Source organism: Malaclemys terrapin, chromosome 4 (genome assembly GCF_027887155.1).
Source record: "Malaclemys terrapin pileata isolate rMalTer1 chromosome 4, rMalTer1.hap1, whole genome shotgun sequence".
NCBI lineage: Eukaryota > Metazoa > Chordata > Testudines > Emydidae > Malaclemys > Malaclemys terrapin.
This window is the reverse complement of record NC_071508.1, coordinates 110,412,447-110,432,279: the sequence shown is the minus strand read 5'-3', so window position 1 is coordinate 110,432,279 and position 19,833 is coordinate 110,412,447. Positions and strand designations below refer to the sequence as shown.

Sequence of the window (19,833 nt, the reverse complement as noted above, 5' to 3'; positions counted from 1 at the left end):
CTGCCCAGCATGTAGAAGCTCACAAAGGTTAAGGAGTTGGTAACCTATAGTTCATTACTATAAATAGTGGGCCTTTGGTAATGTTCTATATTATTTATGCTCCCAGTACAATTTGAAGGTTTCCCATATAAAGTTCTAAAAATTTACAATCATCCCTGTTGGCTTGGTTTGCCTCTGCCTCTCCTCACAGCTAGTGTAGCCCAGCCTGGCTGGATCAGCACAAATGCAGAAGGCAATGGAGCCTCCCAACATCATCCCTAATGACAGGAGCCTGCCCTTGAAGGAGAAGAAGAGACTGAGACCAGGCCAGATATGGACAGTTCTCTGACCAGTGCCCAAGAAGACAGGAAGCCACCAGAGAGAAAAGGCAAGTACTGCTATTTAGCCTCACTGTATGCTATTTAGCCTCACTCTGCGCAGCATCATGCTTCTCTGAGTTCCACTCCACCCTCCCCTACTCAGGGCCATGCCTTAATGGCATCATCAGGCCCCTTCTGTCTAGGAGATCAGAACCTATTCTGCTTGAGTGATGCCTGGCTCCTGTTCTTCCTCACAGAGGGCATTCCAAGGCTCTAACTAGCAAGCCCTTCTCTACACTGGCAGATCCTACATCAGTTTGTCTCCAATACCAGTCTTCTCTTTCCTTCTCTTGCACTTGGCACTAGAAGAATCTCTGTTGAGAGGGTCAGTATCACTCCTGACTTAAGTACTCTTCCCAGGACTCTGAAACGGGTCTTGGTCATACCAAGTCTTCCTTTGCTGCTGTCATTTGTCGCCACAAGGACTGTAATCAGTGGGAAATCCCCGCCATCACATCCAGCACCTGGGTAAAGAATTAGCTTGGGCAGAGAGGAGGCAGCAGATTTTATCTTATCTGATCCCCATATCTTGTGCTAGGTCCTCACTATAGAATCACCCAGTAGACTCGCATGTCTCTCTTGTGGGAGGTTCTCTTATACTCCCTTATTATCACCACTGTTTTTTGTTTTTTAATCCAAAATTTATTGACAGTCTTGCTAAGGATTGTACTTTGCCTGTCTCAGTCAAGAGAATGTGAAGGTTGCAGGACATACTGCTTTGGAAATGCCCTGGTTTGCTCCCTTGTGCATATGTGATATGATGATATCCTCTGAGTTACATGATCACTTCCCATTTCTCAGATATGGAGCCACCAGCTTTTTCCATTATACTTGTGTTAATTTCATGGCCAACACGGCCCAGTGTGTTTTTATTGTCATAGTCCTTTAGGTTCACGTCTCACTGTGGTCTGTATCTTAATCATTTAAGCAGAAGCCACAAACTCGACAATTGATCACCCTGCAGCAGTACAGCAACTCTGGTGAAATTCAGGGGCTGAGGCAGTTCACGGCTACTTTAGCTTTGCTGTTAGCTTAGGGGGCTAGTGTGCACTGGCCAATGTCACTAGCATTCTGCGTTGTATACTCAGGGCTACAGTCTACCTTTTGCAGGCAGACACACACTAGAGGGAGAGTGACACCAACCTCGCTGAAAATGCAGCAGATGCTCCCATAGGCTCAGTTCCTGCCCCTGGGCCACTGCCCCATCTCATCTCACTGCCTCATCAGGTAGCTAGAGCCCAGAGGAACACTAATTGGAAGCAAAGCCTGTGCATTACGAGCACATCATAGCCAGCCACTGGTGGGGGCACAAGAATGAAGATAAGGTGCCATGAGCCCTTTCTCTTCTCAGGCTTGCACAACTGCTCAGGTGCCAGCTACATTCATTGGCACTTAACCTGTTGTGCAATAGGCACGTACTGTTTCTATGTATGTGCCTCTCCTAGACTCCAGCTGGCCTTCACAGCTGGATGGGCAGGACTGCAGGATGCTACACACAGTAGCTTAAGGGTGAAGAACAATTGTAATTTTTATTGTGTTTAAGAAATAGTATGTGGCTATGTAATTAAGAACTGTCCACACTGCTGTAAATGAGAAGCAGCTCCACTGAAAGCACTGATGTTACCCCAGCATAAGAGGAGAATCGGGCCCACCATAAACATATACACACACACACAAGAAGGCAGACCCAGGCCTGCATGTACAAGCTTAACTTTGGCATTTCCAGACTGTGATCCATTTGTGTGTCTTGGCTGTGTAGACTGTAAGATCTTCCAGGCAGAGACTGGTTCTTGCCTTGTGTGTGTGTGTGTGTGTGTGTGTACAGCACCGGCATGGTGACACCCCAATCACAACTGGGGCTGCTTGGTGCTGCTGTAATATAAATAAATCAACAGGAGCACTCCAGTAACAAAGAGTAGGGCCAATTCAGGTGCATTTTGAGAACATTCTCAGCTGCTACTGAAGTGGGAGGAGCCACACACCCATCAGGCAGGATAAAAATACAAAGGGACCGATAGCAATTATAAATACAGGCAGGAAACAGCAAAATGTGATTCATCTTGGCATAAACAGAGCTAACCTAGCTGGCTAAAAGTAATCCCAAACTCAGGTACTCACTGAGAGGGAGGAATCTGAGGTGTGAGAACAGTGTAGAAAGTGGGAAGGGCCAGGGAGGGCTAGGTGTAGTGCAGCAGGTGCAGTTTAGACAGCTTTCCCTGTGATATGGCAAGGAAAAAAGCTAATGCACTGCTGGACAGCGTACACCATGACCTCACCCAAGGAGCAAAGAGGGGAGCATCTGTCCTCTACACAGCTCAGGTATTAGCCCTCTGGGAACGCTGCATTCAGGCCCCGAGTCAGCAAAGCATTTAAGCAAGTCCTTTGCTGAATTAAGGCCTCAATTCTGGGCACATCCTTATCCCAGGAATAGTGACAGACTGGACCTTTCGGGACCAGGAAATAGACTCTGTGTCATAGTGCTGACAGCGAATGGAGCCTTTTGTTCTCTGGTGGATGACAGGGCCTAGGACTGTCAGGATGTCCTGACTCCAGCAGCTGGCATGGCGACGGGGCTCAGTTCAGTAGCATGGATATGTCAGATCAGTTGTGTAGCACTGTGGCTCAGGCTTTGCTGAAGACAACGGTCTATCCCAGCAAAGTGCTACCACCTGCCCTGGGGGCCTGACACTCCCCTCCCAAGTTGCAGCGACCAGGAGCCCCAATAGCCAGAGAGCAGTCAGTCACTTCTGGGTCACAGGAAAGACACTTTCCCCCACGACATCCTGCTCCTTATCACAAAACTTCACCTGGGAGTTTGTGTTTGATGCTCCGCACACTGGCATGAAAAGGGAGACAACAAAACCAGTTATGCTGCACTTACACCTCCTCTGCTGGGGCTTTGAATAAACATGCAAATCAAGGTGGTGGTAATAATTATTTATTAATATTTAATAAAGCTTCAAGCTTTATTAGCTAGCAGCCAGCAGCTTCTGCTATGCCTATGTTCAGACTGCACAGCATCACACCCCAGCTGGGGACTGACACAGAGTCCCTCTCAGGCTGGCTGCATGGCAAGGGAGCAGACACCACCTCCTACCCAAAGTCAGATCATGGCAGGCTCTAAGCTAATGCTTCCAGCTTCACTTGATCTGTTTACAGGAGTTTGCCAGGCCCTCCGGCCATTAGCACTGCTCAGATTAGAGTCAGGAGATGCCTGTTTGTTCGCACCGCCTCCAGCCAAGGTGGCCTGCAGCAGGCCTCAGAAGCCACCACTGCTGTAGAGCATAACTGCAGCAGTTTCTTCTTCACCTCAGTCTCCGGTTTCTCCCATGCAGTGACTCATACAGGCTTCAAGTCAGGGAAGGACAAGAGTCATTTGCACCTGCACCAGGACTTCTTTCCTGGTTTTGATGTGCCCAATGCTTAGGATGCAGGACAAGAATGACAATATGCTTTTTATATCTATATATAGGCCCTAGGACCTGCTGCAACACCACCCAATCACAGGGGAAAGATAGAAGGCAGCCAAAAGGCAGGATGGATTAATTCTGGCAAAGAAGAATCAGACAGCGTTTAGAGATCTATCAGGAAAAAGAAGCGCTATAGAAAACAATCATCCATTAAAATATAAAGAGGGGTGTGTGAAATTAACCATGACTCTAAAATGGCTGTGATATTGAACTGCATTTTAAAAAGTCTGTACTCAACAAAATCAGAGAAGAAAATTTTATAAAAATAAAGCAAGTAAGGGGAAATCTGAACACATACCAGTCAGCTGGTCCCTTTGACATGTACCCAAGGGTATGATGAGAATTAACTATTGAAGATACTGGGCCATCCACAATTTTTTTTTTCCAACTCAGATCATGAAAAGTTGGGGAAGTATCAGAGGATTAGAGAGAAGTGAATTCCTCAGCCAGAGGAAGGAGTGAGCATGACAGTTACTAACACAGACATTTAGAGTAAAATTTTCAGGAGCACCTTGGTCCCATTTTCAGTCATTGTTGAAAACAAGACTGAGGCGATTTGAAAGTTTTACCCCTAACTTCTATCTCTAGGAAAATAATGGAACAAATATTGAGGAGAGTAACTCATGTCGAGACTCTCACAGCTGTACTCATCCATGCAGAGACCTCCCTCACACTCTTATCTGGACCATGGTCCTGGCAGTGGTGGGGAAAGCAAGAGCTAGGCACCCAATGTCCCCTGTTGCAGGAAAGTGGGTGGGAGTAAGCCACTCCCCAACAAGGGGCTCAGTAACTTATTCCTTCAGCACAAGGAAAGACGGGGGAGGAACAGTCACTCCTGACTCATGTCAGCAATGTGCTATCATGTGCCAGCAATGCCCCTCAGCCATATACATTGGCCAAACCGGACACTCTCTACGCAAAAGAATAAATGGACACAAATCAGATGTCAAGAATTAGAACATTCAAAAACCAGTGGGAGAACACTTCAACCTCCCTGGTCACGCAATTACAGACCTAAAAGTCGCAATTCTCCAACAACAACAACAAAACCTTCAAAAACAGACTCCAAGAAGAAACTGCAGAATTGGAATTAATTTGCAAACTGGACACCATTAAATTAGGCTTGAATAAAGACTGGGAGTGGATGGGGCATTACACAAAGTAAAAACTATCTCCCCATGCTAATTTTTCCCTTATTGTTACTCACACCTTCTTGTCAACTGTTGGAAATGGGCCATCCTGATTATCACTACAAAAGTTTTTTTTTCTCCTGCTGATAATAGCCCACCTTAATTGACTAGTCTTGTTATAGTTGGTATGGCAACACCCATTTTTTCATGTTCTCTATGTATATATATCTGCATACTGTATTTTCCACTGCATGCGTCTGATGAAGTGGGTTTTAGCCCATGAAAGCTTATGCCCAAATAAATTTGTTAGTCTCTAAGGTGCCACATTTTTTGCTGATACAGACTAACACGGCTACCACTCTGAATGCTGACTCACAGTTCATTCCCTGCTCCTTGGTGTGGGTGTGTTGCCTCTTACTTTGAGTTGGCTCTTAACATCAAGTAGGTAGAGCCACAAACAACAAGAAGCAACGCGATATGTAAAAAACACACTAAAAAAAATTAGTTCCGAACATTAATTTGTGGCTGAAGGAAGTTAGTGGATTGAATGCATCTGCAGTTTAATGAAGCCCTTGAGAACCAAGAGTCACAAAATTTTAATTCGTTTTAGCTGGACATGCCCATGCTTTCGTTAGCACAACCCCTTGCACATGGAATGCCACTCCAGTGGGTCCACCTTCTCATTTAATTCCTTCCCAAGACTCACTTCCACTGCAATGTCTACAAGAAACTAACCAGCTATTAATGACTAGATATAGGGATAGTCAGGGATAGTTTACATAATAAAAGTGAAAAATATATGGCACTAAGAAGAGGTATTCCAGACACTCCATTTTTTTCTTGCCTACTATATCACTTCTCCTCCTCACAATTCAGTTGTTTTTAACTCAACTCTTTGGGGCAGGGTTCACATTTTCCTGTATGCCCATACAGCAACTAACACATTTCTGGCAGTGCTAGAATAATAATTAGTTTGGATACAAGCATGAGTGTGTGCACTGAAAACTGTCTGAAGGACCATAAGCCAAGGGGAATGAAAACAAACACCCCATTACAGCAAGGGCTAAACAACTCAGTTGAAAAAAAATGAATATGAGTTTAGAACTAAACAAGCATTTTACGCAAGAAGAGGTAAAGCAGAGAACTCCTTACATATCAATTAAAACACAAGTGCCAAGAAACACCAAGTGCCTTGAGAAATACTCAAAATAATATGGTTACTAATCCATATATCTGCTTACTTTTATCTCACTTGTGCACTTCCTCTCTGCTTTTAGAAGTGTATGAAGTTAACGAACACTTATCTGAGATTTCACTGCCCAGACGTGCCCCATGAGTTATTGGAAGATGATATCTCTGTTGAGGAGATAGAACAGGCGATTTCAAAAGTACCTCATGGCAAAGCCCCCAGCCCTGATGAACAGACTATTTTATTTTATACAATTCTTTAACAAAAATGCTGGTTCCCAATTAACTGATACCTGAAACTGCTCTGTATGCCCTGGCAGTTTACCTCCAACTATGTGTTCAATCATAACTTGTGTTTGTGCCTTAGGTTGGCCTATTTTACCCTTCAATAAGGGCATAAAATCATCCCAAGTTTTAGCAAGCAGGAAGAATTTCGTCCTGGTCTGGTCTTTACCAATCACGTGGAACTTACACAGGCAAGAGATGATCTCATAATATTAATATTCCTTAAGGTAGCAGAATGAATTGCATATTTCTGCAGCAATTCCATCCTTAGATTCCAGAAAGACCATTGATTGCATTGAGTGGTCAGTCCTCATTTCTAGCCTTGAGTGATAGGATTGGGACCAAAATTCCTTACTTTGGTACGGTAATTGTACCAGACCTCAACAGCCATGATCTTTAATAATGGTTATGAGTCCAAAAACTTGGCCTTTAATAAATTAAATGTGCTGCCACTTGTCATTTTCTTTTATTATGGCTCCTCTAGCTAAAAAGGATTAATTCCAGTAACTATTTCCAGGTGGAAAAAAATCAGGGATAACAATCATCCCCCAGGTTCTGTGTTTCACCTCCTAAGAGATCCCCTATGGCCCATTCTCATGGGCTCCAACTCAGTTAGACATTGGAACATTAGAATTGGGTATTGGAGTCCATGTAGCCAGAGATTCTTTAGACCTTTTCAAGTTGAATTATCATCCTTTAGCCCCCCACTTTAGAAAACAGTCTTGCATAACTAGAATATACTTAACCTCTATTTTCCTGAATAAACATTATTAGTATGAACTCCCCTCTTCATCCCCCTGTGATTAATTACTTTCCCCCCAATTCTTCCAGACCCAATCTCACTTAAACTTCTTTAACAACTGCAGGGTGATATTAAAATGTATTTTGACAGGTGGCAGATAAAAAAAAATCTTTATAATTCTGTATCCAAAAAAAATAATAATCCATCGATGGTTTGGAGTTTCACAACTTAACTGTCTAGCAGCACTGTTGGATCCATTATGAGAATAGTGCAGATACTGCCCATGTCCTTCCAAACAGCACTGGATCCCTATGGAACCACAAATCCTAGATACCCCATTTGAATACATCTCTTCTCCTACACAGTCTAATTTTTATCTGCTGTAATCAGGGCCATGGGGGAGAGGGAGGGAACGGAGGAAGAGAGAAAGGGGGCGGCCAAGGCATCAGCGGGGCACTCGCCATGCGGCCCCGACTGCTGTGCCGCCTGCCGGGAGGGCTCCACACCGCTCCAGTTGGTGGGGAGGGAAGGACTCGGGCTGCCCTACCAGGCTTGCTACAGACCTGGCACCGGCTGGGGCAGATGGAGCGCACAACCCGTTCCCAGCAGGGCGCTCCCCTCCTCTGCGCCTCTGTCCCCTACAGGGCGGCCAGATCAGCGAACAAAACAAAACAAACAAAATAAGCGGCCGTGCTGCCCTAGGATTGGGCAGAATGCCGCCCCGTGGAATCTGCCGCCCCAAGCACGAGCTTGCTCTGCTGGTGCCTGAAGCCAGCCCTGGCTCTAATAGAATTACATTGTTTACTCACCATACAAAGGTTATACTGACTAGGGTTGCCAGAATTCTTAAATACTTTCCATTCCCTTCTCCCCTCAGTAATAAATTGATCATTTCCCCTAGAAGATTATCCTACTCGCCATCCAAAAAAAGAGACAGGCATGGTCTTACTAGATGTACCCAATTTCTTGATATGACTGGTCAGATATATTCCTTTGATCAGTAAGCAACAGTTTAATTACACCAATATATCATTATTTCAATAATCCCATACTTGGACTTTTACAGGGCAATAGCACTTTGAATACAAGAGCTTACCAGGCTTGGAAAATATAACATTTTAGATAACCAGAATTTAAATGTATCTAAAATCCACACAATACATTTAAGAGACCAGGATCTGCCTTCTTAAGAAGTATATAGGTAGAGTTGGATAGTAGATTCCTGAGGCCAGAGTGACTATATTTTGTAGATGAGGCCAGACTCTTAACTCATCTCTTATGTTACCGTAGCTGGGATTGGAGTTGCCCAGCCTGGGTAGACAGACTTGCACTAGTGGGGCTCAAGCTAGTGTGCTAAAAATAGCAGTGTGGACATTCTGACTCGGGCTAGAGCTTGGGCTCTGAAGCTCCAGTAGCAGCCTGCTTAGCCCCATACTGATTGGCCTCAATTTATTGTGATAAATGTCACTTCAGTTCGGCTATAGGCTCTTTCAAACATGTGTGATGGGATTACACATTAATCCTGATATTTTGTGAAATGGTCACAGTGCAAGTTATTAGGAGATGAGAGAGAGAACCTGCTGGAAAAAACTAGTTCCCTCCTCGGTTTCCTTTTAATAGAGGAGACTTTCTAATGCTGCCCAGTGAGGAAATCCTCATGTTCCTTCTATGAGCATCTGCTTCGGCAAAGCATGGGACATCCTGACAATGAGAAAACTTGCTGCCCTAAAGAATTAATATCCATATGATCTCATTACCTGGGCACCTGGGAATATTTTTACTGAGTGCAGTATAATGTATCAAAACCAGAAACTATCAGTATTTGATACCTGTTAAGAACACATGGTGCTTTGCTACAGGTATTGCTTGTGTGAATAGTTCTTATACATCACTCTATTTCAGTTTTTCCATTTACTTCTGTAAGTATTTTAATATTGGTCTCTGCTTGTGACCTCCAAAAACTAAACCCATACATGAAAACAAAGGGTAGTAATAAATTGCAATATGCAAGATGGGTCCAGTGGGAATGTGCAGGGGTTGGCATTAGGAGTCAGTCTTATATAACTTCTTTATTAATGATCTAGAAGAGGGAGTGAACAGCATGTTAATGAAATTCACAGATGGTACTAAATTGGGAGGAGCTGCAAATCCCATGAGGACAGAGAAATATAGAGGGCCCTGGAAAGATTAGAAACATGGCCAGGGAATATGGAGAGATTCAGTTTAGGAAAAAAAATATAGCTAATATGTTAAGTGGAAAAATAATTTGAAACCAAAAATACTGAGTGGAAGAAGGAAACCTGTGGGGCAAGAATGTCCAAAGGAGACTAAGGAGCGATAGCAGACAGCCACTAGACAGATAGGAGTTTGCAATGTGATGTGGAATCAAAACCAGGCCAACACTAGTTTGGGGAGTGATGTGCAGAAGGACGCAGGACGGTAGCTGTCCCGCACTATACAGCACTGGTGTAAGCTCATTTGGTATATTCCAGTAGGCTCTTGATCCCGTTACCAGAAAGGCTGACAAATTGGAGAGCGTTCAGAGAAGAGCAACCAATTGATTAAGGGGTTGGAGAGACTGATTTATGAGGAATGATTAAAAAAGATATTATAGCTTGGATAAGCAATGACTAAAGGTTGGAGAGTAGAGGTTGGTGGGGAGAGGAGAACAGGTTAACAGTGTACCACTATTTAGAGGGTGTAAATCTCAAGGCTGGTGAGATAGAGATTATTCAGACTGGTACAAAGGAGAGTAACTGGATGAAGTTTTAAAAGGGGGTATTGAAGCTAAATATCAAGGAGCACTTTCAAGCATTAGCATCATCTTCCTGATAGGTGGGGAGGCTTATAACACGAAAGAGCAGCCAGGGAAACACTAGAAAATATACAATAAGGAGCAATCCTGTACTGACCCCTTGGAGGCAGCCTGCTCTTTTCCTTCAGTATCTCTTAGGAGTCTCTTATGGGATTCTGGGATCTCTGTCCTGGCCCGAGATGCTCATATTCCCCATACAATAATGCCATGAAAAGCTACCGTTTCCCATACCATCCCAGTTTCACTAACAATCACTTCCCCCTGGGAGACCGGTGCTGATGCTTATTATGCCCGTTACAGAGTCTATAGCTCCTACTAGATGGGTCTAGTCCAGTTCCCGTTGAGTAGGCAGACCACAACAATGACAAGTTGTGGCACAGAAGTTGCCAAACAGTTTCTCACTGGATAGTGACAGAGTAAAATATAAATAGCAATTCTGTGAAAGAAGAAATAATTGTCAAGCGCTATTCAGCTACTAAATAAGACAGATGAAAACATTGGCTCACATCATCACAAAAATGACCCAGATATTGACATTACACATGCAACCTTGACCTGCAGCGCATGAATATATTGGTCAATCCCAGCCTATCAGCCTGACGTGATCGGTAAATGGAGTCTCTAGATTTCAATAGTCTGGTTTTGTCCATGGCTAAGGTTCATTCCCAGACAGACAAAGGGTGAAGGCCCATCTGTGGGAAATCAAAGAATAGTCTTTCTACTCTAGCTCCAGATGATGAATGCAAGCAATGTTTATCTCCCCACAGGCCTCTTACACCCTGATTCACAGAGAGACGACATCCCAGAAAGCCAGAGGTATCTAACTGGCTCTCCATCTAATTCTTTCTTGATAGAAGCATCAGGACCCATCCATCAGTGAAATCCCAACGTGGAATACAAGGAACAAGAGACCTTATTCTAGGCATTCCTAGGTCAGGTAAGGAGCCAATTAATTATGTCTCAGGCCTGCTGGAAATCAGTGCTTAGGATAACAGCAGTGAGGTCACCAGGAGTCATGCCAGCACAATAGAAGGATTGGGACTTGATTTTATCAACATGGTACATTTGATTAGCACAAGCATTTGGTAGGGGAAGATTTGTGTTGCAAAGTAAAAAAGTGAAACTGTTTGGTTTGGGAAACTCTCTCCATTCCTCCCTTTCCTCTGCCACTCCCTCCTCCCCCACCTCCCAGTTTATACCTCAGTAATGTACAGCATCGCCACTGTATCCTTGAGAGTTCTCTAAGGTTGTTGTGAACCCATGGAATGGGCAGTCTACCAGTGCTGAAGAAACAGCCACGTAATGATGTGTTGGTCCCCTGAGTGCAGGGAAGCGGCACTGAAAGAGGCACAGACTAAAAGAGCAGATTTGAGTCAAGGGGGCAAGTTGACAGAATGAGGGGACCAGTAAGAAAACTTTCAGTTTAGTGTGGCACAAAGAGGAACCCAGGCCAAGCCCTTCACAGAGCAGCTGAGCTGCATCAGCTAGAGAAGCAGCTGCCACAGGTATGCAGGGGAACAAGGCCAAGTTTCAACCCTGCAAGCCCAGAAGCTTCACTCTGTATCAGCACATGCAGGGAAGCCAAAGGGCTCCATACTTTGCCGCTTTTTCCCTGCGCTTTGTGCAGGAACCAGGAGCGGGGGATAGGGGAGAAGGGAAAGCAGAGGTGGCTTTAAGCTACCTTTGTGATCCCCACATTCTCAGGGTGTCAGGGTCCTACACTGCCTCTGACATTAGTTGCAGCAGTCATAAGTATTCTCTAGCTTCTGTTCTGGCCTCAATGCGCCCCTATGGGCTGTCTGCCAGCCCAGAATAGCCAGAGAACAGCATTCTCCAACCACGCCCCCTCCCTCTGCACCCTGACACGCCCTATACCAAAGGCTGTGCTAGGGCATTGACACACACAGAGCTGTTCTGGCAGTTCAATGCCACCCAGGGAATCCCCATCTAACAGGGATATAATGCCAGAGGGAAATAAGAAGGCAGGGGTGCAATGGAAAATCAGCCCCAAAAGGTTTTCCTGGGGAGCCACAAGTCCCTGTTTGGAGAGTTTGACACAGAGGACACAAAAGGCACATACACATGCCTTATTTAGAAACTCATCCATCCTTGAGTTCATAATACAATCTTATCCAGGACTACACTAGGCAATCTGATGCACCCTCAGACAATGAGATCTAGCCCTCCTATGCGCCTCCAAGAGAATAGAGACTGGCTGTTCCCCATGTCAGTGCTTCAATTTGTACTGGGTTGGAATCAGGGATTTCTCAGTTCAGGGGTCAGGTCTCTATGGAGTTTCCTCTTTAACCATGTCCACACAGACTCTTGGGAGCTGCAAGGCATGGCTATCCAGGTCATTTTGACCATTTTGGACTCTCAGTACAGCAGCTCATTTTGGGGTTATTTTTCTATTCTGCCTATTGTAAAATATATCCATTATCCTGGGCACCTTGTGGCAGGTGCTATGGAAGTTAACAAAACAAATACACACCCAAAACAGGACAGGACAGTACACACACTAACAGCAGCACACAATGCAACCGCACACCCAAAACACCACACCCAGACACCTAACAGAGACTTGCAAAGAAGCACAGAAAATATGACTGCCTAGAGGTTTCGGTTCTGAGGAGTGGAGTTTTATTCAGTGCGATGTGACCATTTCTGTGCTGGAAGCTGCCATGTCCTCTCCTGAGGGAGAGAGCGAGCGAACATTGCTTGGGAAGGGAGGGATGAGAGGGTTGCTCTTAGGGCCCAGAGAGGTATGATTACCTGTATCCTGTCTTCAGGCAGTTCTGTTTTCATGGCCAGCATCTCTCTGGCATAGACATCAGGATAGTGGGCCTCATTGAAGGCCTTTTCCAGCTCCTCCAGTTGGTAGGATGTGAAGATTGTCCTGAGGGGAGTAAAACTCATTGATCAGAATATAAAGAAAGCTGAACAGTCACAAAGACGGAGAAACAGGGAAAAGAAAATCCCAGAAACTGGATAATGTATGTAGATTGTGTTTTACTGTTTTTCTATGGACAGAAGGTCAGGCCCTTGGCTGAGAGAAAGCCCAGAAAGTGCCAGGACATTGTGTTCTTATACAGTCACAAGTCACCTTCCTTTTCAACCACTTCCTCCTCTAGGCAGCCTCTCCTCCAGTTTCTCTCCCCCAACAGGATCACTGAGATGACCGTAATCTCTAGATCTAAGACATTATTTCCTTCCAAAAGACATTGAAGTGTCTCTTTTCCCCTCAAAGAGGGCCCCACTTCCTGATTTACGGCTACTATGGTCCCCTTTATGTTTGCCACACAGACACTCCAGAAGATTGCACTGAGGCACGGAGAGGAGTGACATTGTTCTCAGCATCTCACCTTTCCCTGCTTACAAACAAACCAATCCCTTCAGATCCCTAACCCTCAGCAAGTCCCCAAAGTTTTGTCACAGCCCTCACTACTTTCACCAGCCAGTTCCTCCCCCCCCATGCATGCAATCTCCAACCACGAACCCAGTGCCAGTTCCCTTGCTCGACTTCTACACAGGAACCCCGAAAAACCCATCTCCCACTAGCAGATCCCTCCCTTCCTCTGATTTGCATTACCCCATTACCCATCATTGGAAATCCTTCCTGACTGCCCTGAATGGACAATTGTCCCAACCTGCATCCATATGCCCAGTTCTCAGCTTGGGATGGGTGGATTGAAAAAAAGCTGGAAGCGGAGACAAATGAGAGCACAACTTCAGGGGAATGCACAGAGATTCTAGCAACAGGGAAGTAAGGTACCAAGACCTTCTTCACCTCCCTGGTGCCAGAAATCCACCCTGAACCTCAGGCTATCCAAACCTTTTGAAACTACAATTTCTAAGTGTGGTCAGCCTACACAGCAGTCAGCTTTCTCATGTTTGTTTGTCTTTTTAAAATTGATTTGCATTTAAAGTAAACAATCAAACCACAAGACAGGAGATACAGCGCCCGAAAGAGAATTAAAAAAAAAATTTTCACTCAAATAAATTAGAGAATTTCAAAAGATCCTATGCCTTCCCAATAGCACAAACAGAAACAGTCTCAAAATTACCTTCCAACATTCAAAACATAAGGATTCTACCAGATCAATAACATTATTAACAAGAGGGGCTTGTGAATGCAGGGGACCGAGTCTGCAATCAGATCTTTATTTAAATTCACTCCTAAATCTGCTCTGTGTTCAGAAGAATTCTGCTCCTGCTTTTGTAGAATCATGGACACTAGGATGAAAAAGGACGTATTAGCTCATCCGGTTTCTCTCTTCCAGACCCAGTGCAGGATTATTTGTTATTGTACATTCTCTAGTTTTTAAATGCCTCAAGTGTTTGGGGCTTCTACCATCATCAGGAAAGGATGCCACAGCCCAGTGCAGCTCACTGGCTGAATATATATCCTGAAATTCATCCTATATTTTCCCTTTTTAAACATCTGATTAGTCCAAGTCCTTTTTACCACAATACATAATCCCTCCTCCAGTTGTCACTTAGCCCAGATACAGCAGACAGATTTGGCAGTTTTCAGCTTTTCTTAGTAAAAAAAAAAATCACTTTTAAACATGAAAAGTTTGTTACTATGCAAAATTGAAAATTATAAACAAATGCAAATCTTGTTTCCAGTATCCTGATCCATCTCTAGTCCTGATCCAATTGTGATCCTTACTCCAATCCTAATGGAGATCTCACCCATCTTCCAGCCCAATCTAGTTCACAAAGGAAATGAGTCCATATTTACTCTGGGGGGAAACCATAGAATTGTTTGACTTGAAAGTACGTCATATGGGTCACCAGTCAATCCCCCTGGATTGGGGTGGAACCTCTAGCAGGGAATCTAGCCCATCCTGGGATTTTTAGTCTCTTCCTGCACAGTATCCTGGCTAGGCTTTCACTAGGATATCTTTTAATCCACCCATCCTGAATTGTGGCAGGATTGATTTAATTATCCCTAAACCATCCCTGATAGATGGCTGTCCCACCTCCTTTTGTCCTGACTATCCCTGGCCATGGCAATCCCAGAATCAAGCTAGGTACTTCTAGCCATCACTGTAGTGTCTAATGTTTGTGTGGCTCAGTGATTTTTAGCTGCATTTTACAGATGGGGAATAGAGACATAGGGAGGCAAAATTTCACATAGTCTGTGGCAGAGCTGGGAACCGAAGCTAGATCTCTAAGCTGTGACGCAAGTGCCTTAACCAACAAGCCATCTTCCCTCATCTACCTTAGCAGCTTGTTCTACCTCTTGTTGAATATCTTCAATACTTTATTAATAATGAATAAGTGATTGATAGAAACTGCTATTTGCCTAATAAATGATGCTAAAATTGCTCTACTGCATTGCAGAGTCCAGTTTTAATAAGCTGACTACTCCCATTTCTAGTGGCCCTGGGATAAATGGCTTGTCACTTTAGGAGATATTTTAAAACTATTGGTGCCTCTGGGACCTGCATACCTAAAAATTGTAGACACCTTTTGAGTAAAGTAGTAGCCTGGTTTCAAGGATCCAGAGCCATAGGGAATAAATCCCCGAGGGTAACTTTTTAAAATAAATAAACAAGCTTTTTATTATGACAAAGTTACAATAAAACTTTAACATACTAAATTGTATATTACCTATTCAGGATCAGATTACTATTCAAAAAACCTTGCTGGCTGGGGAGCCCTCCTCCTCCTCCTCTGAATCCACTAGTAAAGACGACCAAATGTCTTAATACTTATCCTCTCTTTTTGGCACTTCTCTTGTTTATGGACTTGGCGGGAAAGCTTTCCTATTAGCACAGTCCACATTTTACTATATCATAATTGTATAGGTGGAAGGGTCACCTATTTCCAATAATGTGCAATACAAAGTCTCACTGCCAACAATTAAAAAAATTAATTTGTCGTTCTCTTTAAAATGCAGATACTTAATGCTCTGGTGAAGAGAACAGGTTAGGGGATCTCTAGGAAGCCGGCATTTTGTCATAAGATGGATATCTTTATTAATTTCCTCCCCAAACCATCTAATTCTTGGGCACAACCACCACATGTGCAAATGTGTCCCCCCAGTTCCCTGCAACTCTTTCAACAGAGTGCCTCTCTAGTAGCAAATATATGATGGATCTTAACTGGAGTCAAATGCCATATGTGGGTAATTTTCTTGCGATTCATAATCAAACCCCAAATCCTGCTTCCTTTGACTGGGGAGCAAAAAGCAGAAGGTTCCCTTCAGATAGATTCCTCCCTCCTGTCGCCTTTATCGGGGGAGTTCAGACCTGAGCCCCTGTTCCTATGGGCTGAATTATCTCTTATGTGAAGGGTGCGTGGATCTATATAGAGGAGGGAGACAGGAATGGAATAGAGGTGGAAGGTAGGGTTGGACCCAGTTTGCGGCCTTGGCTGGCTACTAGGGATTGCCGATCTCATGCATTCATGTTTGTTTATATTTTTAATAAAACGTCCTTTTATTTGAAACGCATCCGTGGCACAGCAAATCCATGCAACCAGACAGTCCTACCGCTGTTGTCCTCATCCTTCATCCCTAGCCCCTTCAATCGCCTGTTACACCGAATTAGTGCATTTTGTCTCAATGCAAGTCCCCCGTGCAGCAGCTGGATCTAAGTGAGCCCGAGGTGCTGCATGCACAGACCCAACTGCACCATCGGGGCCCGAGGCTGGAAAATCTTTGGGGGGCAGGAGCTGCGCCATCCCGTGCCTCTGTGCAGTGCCCAGCACAACAGGGCCTCGGGGATAGAAATAATAAATACGGCTCCGAGAGGCCTAAAAGTACCAGCCAAGGGTTGGGCAGATTCTGCTGCTGGGGGCAGGCAGGCGAGCCCACAAGGTGCGGGGGGCTCCAGGGTAGCCCTGCGGGGTCTCGCCCGGTGGGGAGCCGGGCAGGCGGGGATGGGGGCAGCGGGCTTCTCTCCTACCTGTGCCGTCTCTTCTTCCGTTTCTTGCTCTGGTTTAAGGAGGATTTGGACATTTTCCTGTCGCTGGAGGAAACATCCTCGGAGTCTGGGAAGAGAAACGCGGCACAGATTGAGGACGGGCTCGGGGACTCGCCTCTCCCAGCTCCGCAGAGGCCCCCAGGCTGCCGGCGCCCCCTCCCCGGGCCGGCCCAAAGGCTCCCTGCCCGGCGCGGGGTGCCAGGGGCTGGCACGGCCCTTGCTTTGCCTCTCCCTGGGATTTCGCTTTATTTTTCGTTGGTTCGGCGGGGATTTCGTTGCGGTCCCGCAGCGACAGCCCCCGGGCCGGCCGGGCGAGGCAGAGCCCTCCTGGAGGGCCTGTCCTGGGGCGCTGCGGGGGAAGTCTCGGGGCTCGGCCCCTTGTGCTCCGAAGGGCCGGTTCTTTGCGCGCCTGTGCACCGATTTCACCCAGTTTCGTTGGTTTTTAATTCCAGGCGGCTTTAAAACAAAACCCCCGAGAGGGCGGGAAATCCCCGCGCTACGCCAGCTCCCCCGGGACCCCGCCGCGGGGGGAAATCGGGCTCTGGGGGATAATCCGCCCGGCTCACCCGGGAGGCGCCGGCCGATTCCCGGCGTGGCTCGGGGCGCATCCCGGAGCCGCCCTGCGGCTCCTTCCCTGTATTCGCCGCCCGGGGTGGTTGTTCGTTCCCCCGGGCCGGGGGTCGTTCCGGCAGCTCGGGGTCTCCCTTTTGCGCCCAGGAGCGGCTGGTGCAGGGCGCCGGGACCCGCATTTCGATACAATCGGTTCTGCCATAGGGCAGGGACCGTCGGGGCTCGCCCAAGGGGCGGCCGGGTGGGATCGGCCCGGCCCCCACTCGGTAGGTATCCCCGCTGGGTATTCGCGATGCGGTCTGGGCGTTAAAGGCGGGCGGGCGACCCCGCCGGGAAGCGGTGTGTGTGTGTGTATATATATGTATGTATGGGGGGGGGGAATTATTACGATATTTACTAACTTTCCCCCGGGCAGCTGCGGGTGAAGCGCGCCCGGCCGGGTCCGAGGCTCCAGAGAAGGCGGCCGGGCGGATCCTGCCGTCTAGCAAACGGACTGCGAGGCACCCAATTCCCCGCAAACGAGTTAGGGGCTCCGGCGCCCCGGGGGTCTGCGCCCCTCCGGCTCCGGGAAGCCGCGGGGACGGCGTCCCCCATCCTCCGAGTTCCCCCCCCCCCATGTGGCACCCGCTGGCTGGGGTTTCCCATCGCCAATCCATCCACCTGGCGCTGGAACGAATTTTAATAAAGCCCCCCGAGGGGGGGGGGGCAGCCCGGGCTTCCCTGCCGCCCGGGCAACAACTCCTCCGATGGGGGCAGAGACCCGGGGGGAGCGGACCCGGCTATGGGGGGCGCCCCGGGCAGCAGCCTGAGCCTACCTGAGCTGGCCGTCTGGCTGGTGTCCAGCGGTCCGGGAGCCCGGGCCAGGGGCTGCAGGTGGACGCTCTGGGGGTCGGACAGCACCTCCAGGAAGGTGGGCTGGGTGTAGAAGCTGGGGATGCTGCCCGCCCCCAGGAGCCCCATGCTCACGCCACCTACCCCGGCGGGGCTGAGCACAGAGCGGGCCGCCAGCAGGTGCCCGGCGGGCAGGGAGTCCAGGGCAGCCCGGGGGTGAGAGGGCGGCTCCTTGTTCAAGCCCAAGATCTCCTGGATGCCGAAGCCGGTGCACCTGGGCGGGGTGGGCCCGGAGCTGGGCTTGGCCCCAGCGGCGGCCCCGGCCCCAGGCGCACTGGCCGCGCTGTCGGGTTTGGGTTTGCTGGGTAGGCTGTGGGTGAGCGCGTCTCCCGCTTTGCCCGTCATGCTGCGGCCGGCCGGTCCCTAGTGCCCGCTCCCGGGAATGCTCGGGAGCCCCCGGCTCAGGCCCCTTTTATCCGCCCAGCCTGGAGCCCAAGTGGGGTCAGAGCCGAGCAGCCAATCACAGGGGCCAGCCGCGATTAGGAATTCCAAAAAGCCGGCAGGCTCCAGCACAGGCAGCGGAGGGGCCGGGGGGAGGCGGCCTGGGACACGAGGTCCAGGGGGAGCCCGGGAGATGGGGAACCCGGCGGAGGCAGCAAGGACCTGGGGGCCGCCCGGGACGGAGGGAGCCTGGCAGGGCAAAGCAGGGAGGTCGGGGGCAGTGGGGCCCTGCCGATCAGCTGGGCCAGGTGTTATTACTGATGTCAGCGCGATGCCCAGCGACCCCAGCCAGCCGCTGGCCCGCAGAACGTGGGGTCTGACCGGGGACAAGGCCTGACAGGTGGGTGCAGCAGGCAACAGCGGGAGGGGGAAGGCAAGGCCAGGGCCAGCCGGCTGTGGGCATTTGCCAAGTGCAGGCTTCGGCGCTGGTGTTTTAAATAAGCGAACAAAAAGCCATGAATCAGGCCGCCTGCTAATAGCGACCTGGGGCAGGTGGGCCGTACCGCCCCACCGCTGCTGCTAGCGCCTTTGTTGGGGGGGGGGGGGTGATCAGAGGGCAGAAGCGGACCGAGGAGCAGTATGGGGGCAGCCCCACACAGCCCGAGGGGAGGGGGCATTGCTGAGCCCACAGTGAAGGTGTGCTGCGGGGAGGCTGCCGGCTAGAAGGTGTGTGTGTGGGGGGGGGGAGGGACAGGGGCAGAAAGGGTTGTTGTGGTGGGTTGGGAGTGCTGTAAGAAGGCATCAGAGTGACTGGAAGTTGAAATGCCTGAGCACATACCTCTGAGCCTGCCAAGGCCCGGGCGGGCGGGGGCTGTGTGTCACACCCCCGAAGGGAGAGACACAAAGTGGTATTCATGCGGGAAGCTGAAGATGCTGCGGAATTAGCCTTCTTGGTTACTTGATTATTTCTGAGGTAAACAACAAAGGTGAGGGGCTATCCAACTTGTATGGAACAGAGGTAAGGTAGGGACTGAAGTGAGTTGTGTCCCTTGACACAAGGTACAGCT

General features: G+C 48.0%; 1 protein-coding gene across 1 annotated transcript in view; it reads right to left on the bottom strand.

Annotated features, from left to right (window-relative positions):
- The window catches only part of VSX2 (visual system homeobox 2), a 41,952-nt gene extending 23,222 nt beyond the window's left edge, over window positions 1-18,730 (bottom strand). The window contains exons 1-3 of the mRNA XM_054027225.1: window positions 18,310-18,730; window positions 16,907-16,991; window positions 12,762-12,885 (exon numbers count right to left, since the gene is read on the bottom strand). Coding sequence (XP_053883200.1) covers window positions 12,762-12,885; window positions 16,907-16,991; window positions 18,310-18,730 — 630 coding nt within the window. The remainder of the gene's footprint in view (window positions 1-12,761; window positions 12,886-16,906; window positions 16,992-18,309) is intronic.
- Window positions 18,731-19,833: the final 1,103 nt, after the last annotated feature.